We start from the raw sequence: 15,540 nt of genomic DNA on the forward strand, positions 1-15,540 counted from the left end.
TTTTATTTCTATTTGTGTGATACTTTATTTCCTCCAACAATTTTTCCAAAGTTTTGTTAGCTTATAATTCAAGACTTCCATGTTATGTTAACATTTCTTAAACTTCTTGAAATTCTTGTTGGTAGCCATTCTTCATCAGAAGCAATTTTTACTTTTTTACTTTTTAAACTTGAGCAAAAATTTAAATCACATTATTTTATGGTGCATTAACATATTTCTTTCTGGTGAGTGTTCCTTACATATTTTAGTTATTTTTTCTCCTTACCCCAAGTTTTCTATTTGATACATATGTACTGAATGTGTGCCATTTTTTTGTACTTTTGACATAATCTAATTTTCCTGAACCAAGACATTTGCAAAAGATTTCCAAGTATGTATGTAAGGTTTCTGCTTTCACAATTTAAAAATTGTTTCTTTCTTGATGGCCACAGAAACAGACTGCTTCCTACAAATATGGCTCATGTATTATTCTTTGCTATACATCTTCTGCTTTTCTGAAACAAATTTGATAGAAGAAGGATTGTGCTATCATACCATAATGTATCTAACATTCAAAAGGGTCTACTGTTGCACCTTAAAGTGAGCCTTAAACTTCAGAAACTACATTCACTGACACTTTTTGTGAGATCTGTTATCACTGAACACTCTCACCATTCTCTTCATATTTTCTTTTCTCTAAATTCTTGACAAATTGCACTAAATTTAGTGGCTTTCACCAGTCAACAGTAATAGCTTAGAGTGCCTAGATACTGGAGTTTATCTACCTTCAATCTTTCAAACAATTGTGTGAGGGCTTTTATATTTACATTTTACTGAATTATTTGTGAATATTATAGGAAAAAGAGAAAGTTGATATCTTAATCATCCATGTTTATGCAGAAAATGGCCTGCTTATCGTTTTTAATTTTACAATATCTATGATTTTCATCTTCTTCTTTATTTTTAGTTTTTGACTGATTGAGTGATGTATTTGATGGCATCAAGGTTTGAACCCAAGGCCTAGGAAAGTGTTCTATCACTGAGCTACATCTTCCGACCCTTCTTCTATATTTTTCAATGAGCATTCTTCAGTTTGATCTAGGGCTAAAATCCTTTAATTTTATCCAAGTCAATTTCTTTTACTTAATCAAAGCTACCAGAGTAATCCTTATGCCATACTATCAAATATGCCAGCACCCTATTATTTGGAAACTTATACTACCCTTACTTGTATGTAATACTTTTTTGCAATTCTGGCTTTGTGTGAAATATTCTCTATACTTTAAAGCACCATTCTCCCTTAGCTACTGATTCGATACCAAAACAAAAAACTATATTCCAAAATGTTATTAGAGTACCTAATCTTCTACAGTCTCATCAATGTTATGAAAAAACTCTTTGCAAATATAAGCAACAGAAAAAATTGGCAACAGTAAGATTCTAGGAAGAATCCCATCTGGCAATATTAAAGTTACAGTACTATTTTCTTAGGTTCACTTGCACAAAAACTAGGTTCATGAAATAGCATGTATTGCACAATATACTGTGAACTGCAAACATTAAAATAGTAGTTATTACATACATGAAAAGTAAATTCTGGATTTGGGTGAAAAAATTAGGCAATATATGATTCTTAAGTGACAAACATAATCAAAGACCTCACTGTTAAATAAGAGAAAATATAAACAAATAATAATAAAACACTGACTCAACATTTAAGTCTAACATGGTAGTCCCTGTGTTAAGAAAGTTTTCAATGAATTCACACTATGTGTTTTATTTTATATTTTATTCTATTCTTAAAATGAACAATATTTTCAATTCCAGAAAAAGGCAGAAATAAACTATATTATTTAATGTATTATCTTGTTCCATAATCTATTATTAATAAGAAATTACAAAATACTTTTATAAATTTTGTTAAGATTCTTCAATGTTAGAATTTTTCTAGCCAAATTTCATGTTACAAAACTCATAACAAATTTCAATAGATATTTCTGTAATTCACTATGAAAAAAATCAACTTACTTGTGACCTAAATGCTTCAGAAAGTATCCCAGAACCTTCAGAGCTTGAACCCAAATACTTTCACTTTTAGAAGCCAATAATTTGTAGATCACCCTAAAAAAGTATATACGTTATATTTTATACACTTACCAATACTAAAAACACATAAAATATATTACAGGATTTTTACAAGTGTTTGGAAAAATTTAAAGGAAGTACATTTCATTAATTTTTATTTAAATATCCTACAATAAATTCTCAAAAAACAATGTGATTGGTTATTGCTAAGTATTGCCTCCCAGGACATTGAAAAATTTTTTCAATTTTAAGACATGCTTAGTTAGGGCTTTATCTCCTCCCCCAATATTTGACTTTGAGAATTAAGATGTAAACTAATAAACAATACATAGGTTTTGTTTGGCTCCTAATTAGGAACTGATATTTAAAAAAAACTAGGACAGCAATGTTCTGTTTTTGTTTAGAGAGGTAACATACAGAAGGAAGAATGAGGTAGCCGTATAAGCAAAAGAGAAAAGAAAATTATTTCCTGATAGCTTTGTAATTACTAGTTTCAACTCTAATGATATTTTTATACATTATTCAATTTTTACTGAAAATAATTTGAGCAATTTTCCTGATATTTGGAGGAAAAAAGCCTATAGTAACACATTATCTAAACTTTAATACTATATAAAAATGTAGTCATATTCATTATAACATATTTGTGCTTTAGAAATTATATTCCTTTTTTATTAAAAAGTATATTTACATAATGAAGAAAGGCTAATGGTAAATCATTTATATTTACAATTAATTCTAAAATTTAAGAAGTTTCTCTGAGGAGTAGCAGTAGCAACTATAAAATTAGGGTATGCTTTACATCAGTGTCTTTTTTTAAAATAAAGTGTCATGGTATATTCTGAGATGAGTAGTCCAGGTTGAACAACAACACAAGTGGTAACAGAAGTGCACTATATATTTTACATCATAGATTATAGATGAAATGTCAAAAAAGCATTCAAAATAATAACTATAAAAATGATCAATGAACTCCTAGAGAAGACAATTGAATTAATTACAGAATTCAGCACAGAATATGAGTGAGAAATTCAATCTGGAGATAAATACAATGAAAAGGAACCAAACAAAAACTGTGAAAATTAAAGATATAATAAATCAAAATACTCAACTGAAAATCTCTCTAATAGAATAAAGCATCCTAAAGAAAGAATCTCAGAGCTGGAAGATTAAGTGGCCAACGGTGAACATGTAGAGAGTATTAACGAAAATAAGAAACCATAATCAGGACACACAAGACTTCTGGGACAACATAAAAGAGTGAAAATTTAAAAATCACTGTAATTGAAGAAAGTTGTAAAAGGCAGGCTAATGTAATGGATAACCTCTTTGAGGAAATAATAACATAAAATTTCCAAAACCTTGAGAATAAGATGGACATCCAGATACAGGAGCTATTCAGATCCCAAATAGTCAAGAGCAAATAAGAATCTACAACACCTTAAAATTAAAATTGCTAACATGGAGAAAAAGGACAGTTTGAAGAGAAAAACATCAGGTCACTCTTAAAGGCAAGACCTCAAAATTTCTTCCAATTTCTTAGCATAAACTCTGTAAGCCCAGAGGACTTAGACTGATTTTTTCCATGTCCAGAAAGAAAATAACTGTCACCCAAGACTGATATATCTACAAAAGCTATTGATAATCAAAGAAATAAAAACCTTCAAAGATAAGCAGAAATTAAAAGAATTAAAGTCTACTAAGCAAGCCCTAAGGAGAACATATTTAAAGATATATTTCACCCAGAAGAAATATAAAGCAAACCTAAGATCTCACAAATGAACAACTATCATTTGAAGAGTGGTTAAACAAATGTGAAACAGGGACAAAATGTACATTATAAGTAAATTTAAAATGACAGAAATTAATAAACATCTCTCTATAAAAACAATAAATGTAAATGGTCTCAAATATCCAATTAAAAGAAAGACATGAAGAATGGAATAGAAAATAAGACCTAACTATCTGTCGTTTGCAAGAGACTCACCTTCCAGGCAAAGAGAGCCACATGCTGAAAGTAAAAGAATGGAAATTGATATAACTTGCAAAAGCAACCCCAAAACATGCAGTGGTAGCAAATTTCCTATCTAACAAAGAAAACTCAAGCCAAAATTAATCATAAGAGACAAAGAAGGTCACTTCACATTGGTAAAGGTAAAACCCCACCAGATGATATGATAATAATAAATATTGATCCCCCACATATTGGTGTACTTAATTATAAAAAACAGACACTACTTGAATTAAATACTCAATTAGACCCCAGTACAATAATACTAGGTGATTTCAATACAACTTTCTAACCAACAGTTAGGTCATCCAGACATAAACTCAGTGAAGACACTTTGGAACTGAAAAATATACATCAAATGGCCTTAACAGGCATCTACAAAATATTTCATCAAACAACAGTCAAATACACTTTTTTCTTAATGGTAATGGAACCATTTCCCAAACAGATCATGTTTTAGGACACATTGTGTGTGTGTGTGTGTGTGTGTGTGTGTGTGTGTGTATAAAATTCCTTGCACCTTATCTGCTCATAATGGAATTAAATTAGAAATCAACAAAAAAAATGCCTATAGGAACTACATATAAACATAGAGAATGAACACTGCACTTTTGAATGATGAATGAGTGATAGAAGAAATTAGGGTAGAAATTTTAAAATTCTTAGAATCAAAAGAGAATACAGGCAAAACATACCAAAACTTCAGAGACACACCATGAAGGGAGAAGGAAAGTTTATAGCTATGATTACCTACATAAGAAAAATCCAAAAAATCATTAATAACTTAATGGAGCATCTCAAGACCCTTAAAAAACAAGAACCAATTCTAAAACCAGTGGAAGGAAATAATGAAGATCAAAGATGAAATCAATAAAATTGAGAACAAACAAACAAAACAAATAGAATAAAAGGTCAGTTCTGTGAAAAGATAAACAAGATTGATGAGCCCTTAGCCAAATTAACCAAATGGAAATCCAAAAGACCAAATTAGATATAAAAAAGGAAAAATCACCACAGATATCACAGAAATACAGAGAATAATCGGGGACTATTTTAAAAAATTATACTTCAATAAATTAGAAAATCTAGAAGAACGGAAACTATTCTAAACACATGTGACATGCCAAAATGGAATCAAGAGGACACAGAAAACCTAAATGTACCAATAACTAGCAATGAGCTAGAAAAATTAATAAAAAGCCTTGCAACAAAGAAAAGCCCAGGACCAGATGGATTCTCAGTTGAATATTAAACCTTTCTAGAAGAACTAATGCCAATGTTACTCAAATCACTGCATGGAACAGAAAAGGATAGAACACATCCAAACTCACGTTATGAATTCAGTAGAATGGGAGCCATTAAGAATATAAACAAGCTGGTGCAGTGGCACACATCTATAATCCCAGTGGCTCAGGAGGCTAATGCAGGAGGATTTCGAGTTCAAAGCCAGCCTCAGCAACTTTGCAAGGTCCTAAACAACTTAACAAGATCCTATCTTTAAATATAAAAAAGGGCTGGGGATGTGGTTCAGTAGTTAACTCCCTCTGAGTTCAATTACTGGTACCACCAAAAAGGAGGAAAAAATACAAACATTAATAACTGCTGGAGAGGATGTGAAGAAAAAGAAACACTTTCACACTGTTGGTGGAACTGTAAATTAGTACAACCACTATTGGAATCAATATGGAGGTTCCTGAAAAGACTACAAATGGAACCACCATTTAACTCACTTATCACTCCTCAGTATTTATCCTAAAGAATTAAAGTCATCCTACTATAGCGATACATGCATACCCATTTTTAACGCAGCACAAGTCACAAATAGCCAAATCATGAAAGTAGCCTAGTCAATAGATGAATGGATTCATCCATTGTCCATAGATGAAGATAAAGAAAATATGGTATACATAGAAAATTGAGTTTTATTCAATAATAAAGTCAAGGATTGTATATTTTATCTCATATGTGCAAGTTACAGAGGAAAAAGAATAGAAATCTGGTTGTGATGGAAGGGAGTCTCATGAATTCTGAAGGGGAAGCAGTAGAATACAGGAAAGGGAGCAAAGGAGGGAGGTAGACAGGAAAGGAAAAATAGTGGGGAATGACTGAATTATGTTGTTATATTTTGTGTATGTACAAATATGTAGCAACAACTACATTATGTACAACTGTAATATGCCAATAAAAATACAGAAAATATGTATAGCCAAATAATACATTATAATATGCCAATAAAAATACAAATAAATATTAGCCAAAGAATCAAATAAAATACAAAAAGATGCTGATGAAACTGTACTGTGAACTAAAGGTAATTTTCTCTCATTAATGTATTTGTAAAATATGATTGATTACATAGTATTATTATAATGAAAGTTAATATCTATCAAAAATAATACATCAGTATTGACTTGTTATCAACATTCATGTTTCATTTCCATTTCGGATTTCATAATATATTGTAAGTGGTGGTGGCAACTTGTTTTTCAGATATTTACATCTTTCATATATTCTGATTTAGTAGTCATCTGACCCTATACTTTCTATTTTGTTATATCAGTAAGTGTTTCCAATATTTGGGTTCATTCATTTGAACATCTGATGCCCTCAACATTTACTGAAAATTATAAAAATAAATTTTTCATGAACAAATCATAGTACAAATCTTTTGAGACTTTTGGAGAACTCTTCTAAAACTCCAAGTCTTCAAAGAGCACTGGTACAATCATCTCATTAAATTCTATGAAGGCCCTAAGAGGTAAATGGCAATCCATCCTGGGAGATGGATTGGTGAGCATTTTCATTAAGCCTGTGGCAGAAACCAAGGGAAATAGTCAGCACATAGCCAGCTGAAATTAGATACTAAAAGTCACTTCAGAGAAAAAACTAGATGTTATAAAATCGAATTTTAGAGAGACTACTTCTGTATGACAACAAGAACAAATATGTACTATAATTGAGAACAAAAATAAAACACTACATTGTTGTCAAAAAAGGGGGGGAACAGGTGTCTCATATTAAAGGAAAAAAAGAGTTTTCAAGTTTAAAAAAAAAAGAAAGAGAAAGTCTTCAAGTCTAAAAAGTTGTTATATGCAAATAAAACTGGCCAAAAACAAGAAACACACACACAAAAAAAATGCCTTGGGAGTTACTGATATGTCATTTCTAAACTCTTTTGTAAAAATTTATTGAGATACATATGGTACAATCCATATTTCCTATTCTTCCCACTAACTCAAATTCCAGAAAATAAAAAGAGAATTTCCCTACAGGAATGAACTACAGATTCTAGTTCATGAGATTATTACTCAAGATAATGCTTCCCCTACCTACCCAGTTATGTTAGATTCACCATAACTAAACTTTCAGAATCTTTTGGTTTGGGCTTCACATTCCAATCTAACTTTCAAGTCCATTCTCACTGCACTGCTACTGACTCAATTCATCATTTCTAATACTAATGAATAAATAATATCTGCTAATCTTGCTACATCACTCTTGTCCTTCAACTCATATTTCATAACTGCTGATTATAAATCTAAAAAAAACTGGCAAAGCACATCATTTCCCCATTCAAAATTTTTCAATTTTCATCATCAACATGAAAAAATTAAAAAGCCTAAAGTGATTACCATAATATAAGCCTTTGGTATCTGCCCTCTCGGGCCTAATGCCATAAAATTCTCTTGCATCTCTTTGCTGAAATATACCATGCTCTTTATTGTACTTGGAAAAAAAAAACTGCTCTTCCAATTATTTGAAATGTTGTTTCTAAAGCAATAATAATTAATCTACTTAATGTCTGAGACCATCTTCTATAAACTTCATAATTTTACTTGGGTATTCGAGGATGGATAGCTGTTTTTTCCATTTATTCCTTTCTTATGTGTAAGATTTTGCTGCATTTATTCAAATGTTTATACAATAGCATCTAGGATGCACAGCAGTGCTGCATTAAATTGTAAGAAGAATACTATTATAATCATACCTTATTCCATTTCTTTGATCAAATGCTGGTATCATTGAAGCTGGGTGTTCTGACATTAAAGCCACTAGTAACTGTAACACATCATGAATATTTTCATCCTGCATAATAAGAATCATAAATATTTAGTTAAAATTCTTCTCTAAAGCTCTGAACAAAATGATTAAAAGACCAATAATATGTCCTACCTCATGCATTGTGAGAAGGTAATTTAATATACTCTGAAGTTCATCTTCCTTGACCCCTCGGTCCTAATTTTTAAAAAATATTACAATACTTAATTTAAATCTAAAATAATAACTTTAAAGAAAGGCATAAAAATGACTATTTTATAAGAAAGTAAAACCTTATAAGCAGTGATATTTTAATTAAAATCACCAAATACTTCAAAATTCATAGACATATTTCAAGTTACATAAGTAAATATTTGGAAAATCATATCTATTTTTAAAAAGCTATCAAATTACTTGACACTATCAACAGTTAGGATATCACCAACTGTATTCAGTATCTGTGATGACTACTTCCTTAAAAAAGTACAAATACAACAGTTTATTTTATCAACTTTTGTATACTGTTATGATTTTGCTTTTATTTTCCCTTTCTCTTCAAATTAACGTTTAAAAACTCATACTGTAATAAAATACACAATTTTTTTGCAAGGTTTCTTAACCTGAAACAAAGACAGTTTTCCAGAATGATATATTTATACTCAGTTACAACTCATCTGACCCTTGCCCATTTCTGACACATTCCTTAATAAGAAGCTTCTCAGAGCATTTAACGAAGTTATTAAACAAAAGTTAACACAAAATTTCAAAACTCTGAAAGCAATTCATAGACACTATTAAGTTAATGATAATCATTTTAAAATATGCCAAAAGTTCCCTTCCATACAATATACTATCATTCTGAATTATGTAAAATTATTTTACCTTTAATATAAGCTGTTTCAGAAAAAGCAGCATAAATGCCCGAAGTGATATAATTTCTTTTTGTGATGGCCGGGGACCATCTAGAATAAGAAAAAGAAAGAAAACAATTCCACAATATTAACTATGCTTAATGCAATTATGTTGGAATAGTATGGAATTCATTAATAATTATACTTATTAAAATTATAATATTAGTATTAATGCTAATCAATTTCCATAATACCAGAGTGTCTAAAAATTAACTTTCATGTTTTTGGCAAATACAAATTATTCACTAAATGTCAGAATGGGAAGAAAGGTTTTTTAAAAAACTTAATACATTACTATCCATGGATAACCGCATAATAACCAAATATTTACATTTATACTTTTTATTAGCTTACTACATTTCCCAATATTTATTCCATCCTCAATTGAACTTTTTTCCATTTATAGACTCTCCATTTTCACCCCACAGAAAAAGTACAGTATTCTACTTCATCATGATTATTTGTTTTGTAGCTTTTTTCCTCCATGTACATATATACAATAAAAAGTACAATAAGCATCTGATAAATGTGGAATCAATAGACGAAAATGAAGGTAAAAAGTTAAAGCATACATTATCAGTTCCAACATATTGCCAAAATTTTTAAATAATTATAAATTTTATTTCCAAAAAATTAAGAATATGAAGTGATAACATGCATAACATACAATAGTTAAATTATACTTTTAAGAAAAATAGCAAGGCTCATGAAAACCCTTAAAATATTGTCTTTCTTGAAGCAACCAAGATTTATATAGCTGCTTTTTAAGTATTTAAATTATAATCCCTGCATTTATAATTTATACCATCTTCTTATCTACCCAACAAATATTTGCATGCATATTATTAAACTGCAAGCAAATCACCACCCTAACAATACATTCCACCTATTACTAAGACACATCTCCATTTCTCAGAATACTCTCCACATTTTTTGCCCTACTCCTACCAAGAGTACACTAAGTACCTTTCCCTTCTTATCAGTTATTAGTATACTGTTTTCAAAAAAGTCTCATAAAATATAGTGCGCATAAAGTATAAATGCACAACTTAATGAATTATTATAAAACAACTATATAACAACTATTGAGGTTGGAAACTGAACACTAACAGTAGCCTGATAGGGAAACACACCAACCATTGTTGTACTGGTATGGGAACTGCATACAGAGTTGCAGGGATGGAAATGCTGATTTATAGCATATTCATATTTGTGATTTCTGTTTTATAAATACTCCCACCATGACTGATTTTTAAGTCCAAGCTACCAACTGCTTAACAATAGTTTTTTAAAATTCCTGAATATTTCATTATTATCTGTGATATGATATCAGATTGCCCAGTCTCTCACCCTACTCCTGGGCTCAGCTCTGTGTCACATCATCTTCCTGATTACATTGTTCATCCCTCTCCCTGTAGAGACAGCTATTTTCTTAGCAATAATTAACTTACTTTTATTTTTCCTACCACTTAGTAAAACTCGACAAGTTTTATAGTATTTCTGTGCTCAGGTGTATTTTTTTTTACTGTTGGAATAATGATAATAATATTGCTTACATCATAGAATATTTTGTGAGGAGTAAACATGTCAAAATATGTAAAGGAATAAGAACAGAGTGTTGAGAGTTTTAATGGTAAGCACTCAGTAAATGTTAGATAAAATTATTCTTGGCTTTTATTTCAGAATGCAAATAGCAAATTGCGGAGAAATATATATTTATGTGTTTGCTATACATTTGTCATGAATCAAATTCATGCAAATAGGTTACTCTAGCAAATATGAAATTAAAAAACAAATCACAAATTATACCATATATACCAAATATAGAATAATAAGTTGTTTAGGAATAACAACTTGCTATTCTATATTTTATATTCTATATCCTACGTAGTAAGTTGTTTAGGAATATATATACACTTAGTAAAAGACTTAAATGAAGCACAATAAAGAAAAAAACAGTTAAATGCTCAAGTAGAGAAAAGGAGTAATAAACATAAAATACAGAATGCGGCTATATCTAGTATGCCAGGCAATGGAAAAGGGAGACCATAGATGGAGACATAAATTCTCTTAGTATAGAATTCTTAAGCTTCAGGTTTATTTCATATATATATATATATATATATATATATATATATGAATACATGTGCATGTGTGTAAATAATGTTCATATGCTTTACATATATGAATTTATGTGTGCACACATATATTCATATATATAAAATATACATTTTTAAAGATATCATAAACCTGTTCATATATACATACCCACATATATTACACAAATATATACAAAATATGTATTTATAAAAATAATATTATTTTTATATATTCATATTAAAATATCTAATTTATAAATGTTATGTATAGGTAAGAATATATGTCTATGACCTCTTCAAAGTAAATTTCTGAAACACCTATAATTTGAAACACTTAGGTATACATTCATGAGTATATGAACAGAAAAAAATGGAAAAAAAATTCACACTGATAAACTGTTATTTCACTTGCTACCACAAACACGTACTACTATATGATATTTTTAATATATAAGTTTTTATAGTGAGCTATAAAAAATAAATTCTGAGGCAAAAATGTTAAGTCATATCAAAGCAAAATGATCCTATTTCTCTAGCCAATTGCCTATACGTGAATAACATTTATATGAAAATTTAATGTAATACAAATTTTCTTCTGTGCTCATAAAGGAAAATATTTTAGTTCAACATGCCACTGAAAAAAGCTATCATTTAGAAAACTATATATTACAAAACAGAACTTCACAGTCTGTCAAATAATAAAATTAACTGCAGAACAACTGTTATTAAAGAACAAATTATAAAGAAAAAGAAATGCTTTTGTACTTTTTTGTCAACTCTTTTTTTTTTTAACTCCCCCCACCCCAAGGATTTAACTCAGGGGCACTTAACCACTGATTTACATCTCTACCCCTTTTTATTTTTTATTTAGCAACAGAGCCTCCCTAAATAGCTGACCTGGCTTTGAACTAACAATCCTACTGCCTCAGCCTCGGGAGTTGCTGGGATTACCAGAATGCATCACGGGACCGGGCAACTGTCACTCTTCATTAAAATATATTTATTGGTTCTCTCCCTTCCCTCTTCTTGAGACAGTTGGAGCTAGTGATGCATCAGGGGCTGGGACCCTGAAGAGGCAGCAAAGGCCAAGGAGACTCCCACTATATTTGACAAAGCCAAAACGATAACTAAATCTGGCAATACCATCAGTGATAGTGGGACCAAGAAGAAAAAGTAGGACTATCAGTGTCAAAGAAACAATTGGGACTGAGGAGGCAATGAGGACAGTTATGAAAATGCTAAAACTAAGAATATGATAATATATGATAAAACATTGTTTTAACAGAATAGAATAAGAAAATATATATGTGTGTGTGTGTGTGTGTGTGTGTGTGTGTGTGTGTGTGTGTTAAAGATAAGGGGACCTAGACTTCTCATTATTGAACAAGAAAGTTCAAAATAAAGTTTGATGCTAGATTGAGTCATCACGGTTTTAGACTAGAATTTAATGCATTGGTGTGGACTGACATTTCTAATAGGGACGTGTGTGTGTGTGTGTGTGTGTGTGTGTGTTTGTGTGTGTGTGTCTATGTGTGTCTATGTGTCTAAATATTCTATACATAGATATAAACATATTTCCTAGATCTGTCCACTAAGAATATCAAGAATCAATGACATTCAAGGAGCAAAATATACACCTAACATAAGACCTTGGTTTCTAAAATACATACCACAAACCAAGGTTCTTCGGAAAAATAATTGTGATTCCAGGACTGGGACAAGGAAAGTATCATATGAACCCAGAACATCTCGTGCCAGAAAATAAAAAAAAGCACTACACAATTATGGATATTTATCATAAAGACCCAAAACTCCATGTGAAGGGACTGAGTGGCCAAATCTGAGAATTTGAGCTTATATATAAAACAGAGGACTGACAAACTAAAAATTAAGGGCCAAATTTATCATGCCTCATGTTTTTGTAAGTCTCACTGGAACAAATCATACCCATTAGTTTACATAAGTGGTTATCTCTGCAATGAAATGGTAGTGCTGACTACTTGTAACAGAGTCATTTTATGAAAACATAAACCTAATTGCTATTTTTTTGCAAAATCCATGCCAAGTGTTGATATAACACATTGAATAAAATGGAAATGCCTGAGATTAGACTGATACAAAAAAAATTTAAATAAAAGGATAAAAACAAGTTTTCCCTATAGTAATATGTAAACCAAAAAAAATGTCTTAGTCTAAATGTATTTCTCCATTAAATATCTATAAGTTACAGAGGCAAAAACAATAATTTCACACTGAAAACTCATCCTAGTCAAATATTCTAAGTTAACATCACTGGTAGCCAAGACATCCATTTTGATATAATACAATGAGACAGAAAAGAAATTAGTTCTGTGTTACTCCTTGAAAAGAATGAAACACCTGAATCATCACAAACAAATATCAAACAAATCCAACCGGAGAAGCATTCTAAATAACGTGTCTGTACTCTTCAAAAATGCCAAAGTCATGGAAATACTAAAGGAACTATTCCACACTGATTTTTTTCCTGAGAAAAATATTGAGATTATTGACAAAATCTGTATGGGGTCTTTGGAGTATATCATACTAATTCTATTTTCCTATTTTAATGGGTACCCAATCATTATTTAACAGAATACCTTTACCTTTTAAGAAATTCACTGATAATTTTTTTAGTGACAAGGAGGCATCATGTATACAATTTAATCTTAAGTGAAACAGAAAAAAAGTATGTATGCACATGAGTGTTTCATTAAAAGAGAAAATGGAGAATAATATAGCCCATGAGGTAAAATTTAAAATATTGGAAAATCTGATGAGAGATCTGAGAACTCTTTGTATAACTCTTGCAAATTTTTTGTAATTAGAAATTAATAGTTTAAGCAGAAATTAACATGTATGAATGTAATTTGTAGTAAAAATATACTATAAAGTTTTGGAACAATGGCTCTGAGTTAAACACATATGATTCAACTTTCAATGCTTTCAGTTTCCTAACCTGTAAAATGAAATGACATTAACACAGTTAGATATAATTTTATTTATATATCTGAATATGTACATATAATTACATTACAAATTATAAAACAAATTAACATGTAGAATTCTAAGCAGAGAATCTAACAAATGGTAAGCAATAAATTTTGAGCATTATCAACTTAAAAACAATGAAAAAAGAAAGCTATAAAGGACAAAGTAGGTCCAAGTGTGAAAAACAATTTTGAAAGCCTAACTCATAAATTAAAAAACTTACATTAAATATTAAGATAGTATGTTATTTCCCTTATCTAAAAAACTGATATAAAACTGTTATATAATTTTATAACAATGTTATTGGGAGCATGTTAAGGAAAGCCTTCTATCACACAATGTCATATTACTACATTATAAACGATTAAGACATTTCTGAAAATAACTAAAAATATTTATTATCAGTAATTTTAAACAAATCAAAGATAGAGGTAAACAAGTATATACAAAGGAGTGAATTACTCTATATAACAGACTTAAGAAACAATGTAAATATAAGGACTTGAGAAAAAAATGACAAAAATAGGAAAATACTCTCAATTATGTCAAAAAGGTAAAACATATTTATGCAAAGAGAAACGGAGGAAGAAAACTTCACAACCTTGTAATATTCATTCCTGTGGCTTGGGTCATGAATAAATCTTTTCCTCTAATATTATTTTATTTTCTATAGTTGTATATTTTTTGTATAGTTAGAAAAGCTGACTGTAATTTTTAAACATTAAAAAAACACTGTGAAGAATTAGTCTCTATTACACTTAGAACAAAGTGTAAATTTGAAAAAGCACAAAAAAAGGTTAACAATCTGAAAGGCTGAAAGCAAACATACTAGAACACACTGATCATAACCTGTATGTATGTTTACTGGTTTTTAATATTGGAACAAAAATTTAAAAAAAACATGTAAGTTAAAATGAAGACTATAGCTTATTTTTAATTAACTTCATTCCAAAGTAGTTTACTACTAAAAGGCAATAAAATTCTTCTTAACCATAAACAATTCTCAATATACCAGTCTACTGCATTAGAAAGAAAATAGTTTAGTGATAATTTTATAGTCATGTACATCTGTTCAATATGGTAGTACTCAGGATATATAACAATATATCCTGTGTAAACACAGTCGTAGGGGTGTACTTACCCAATCCTTTTGGTGTAATTCCACTACTGTCAGCAGGATTAATAACCCAGTAGTAATATTTTAATGTGTGCATTAGCTGTAATACTGTTCCTACTCTGCGTATGGTGGTGTAGATGGTAGCAGTTCCAATAAATTCAGCAGACAAATAAGTATATAGGGAAAGTTGAACCTAATACAGTATAATAAGACCATTAAATTTAAAATGGCTCAAGTGCTTATAAGATAAATTCTGTTTTAATTCATATACAAACTCGCAAAAGCCAAATA

At 29.9% G+C, this 15,540-nt stretch overlaps 1 protein-coding gene across 4 annotated transcripts in view; it reads right to left on the bottom strand.

Moving 5' to 3' along the window:
* Positions 1–15,540, bottom strand: part of Nbea (neurobeachin) — a 603,852-nt gene that overhangs the window by 443,025 nt on the left and 145,287 nt on the right. For all 4 annotated transcript variants that reach the window (XM_078016116.1, XM_021730370.3, XM_021730357.3 and 1 more), the window contains 5 exons: positions 15,274–15,442; positions 8,996–9,075; positions 8,249–8,311; positions 8,064–8,161; positions 2,008–2,100 (listed from right to left, as the gene is read on the bottom strand). In XM_078016116.1, the coding sequence (XP_077872242.1) occupies positions 2,008–2,100; positions 8,064–8,161; positions 8,249–8,311; positions 8,996–9,075; positions 15,274–15,442 (503 nt within the window). The remainder of the gene's footprint in view (positions 1–2,007; positions 2,101–8,063; positions 8,162–8,248; positions 8,312–8,995; positions 9,076–15,273; positions 15,443–15,540) is intronic.

Source organism: Ictidomys tridecemlineatus, chromosome 6 (genome assembly GCF_052094955.1).
Source record: "Ictidomys tridecemlineatus isolate mIctTri1 chromosome 6, mIctTri1.hap1, whole genome shotgun sequence".
Taxonomy (NCBI): domain Eukaryota; kingdom Metazoa; phylum Chordata; class Mammalia; order Rodentia; family Sciuridae; genus Ictidomys; species Ictidomys tridecemlineatus.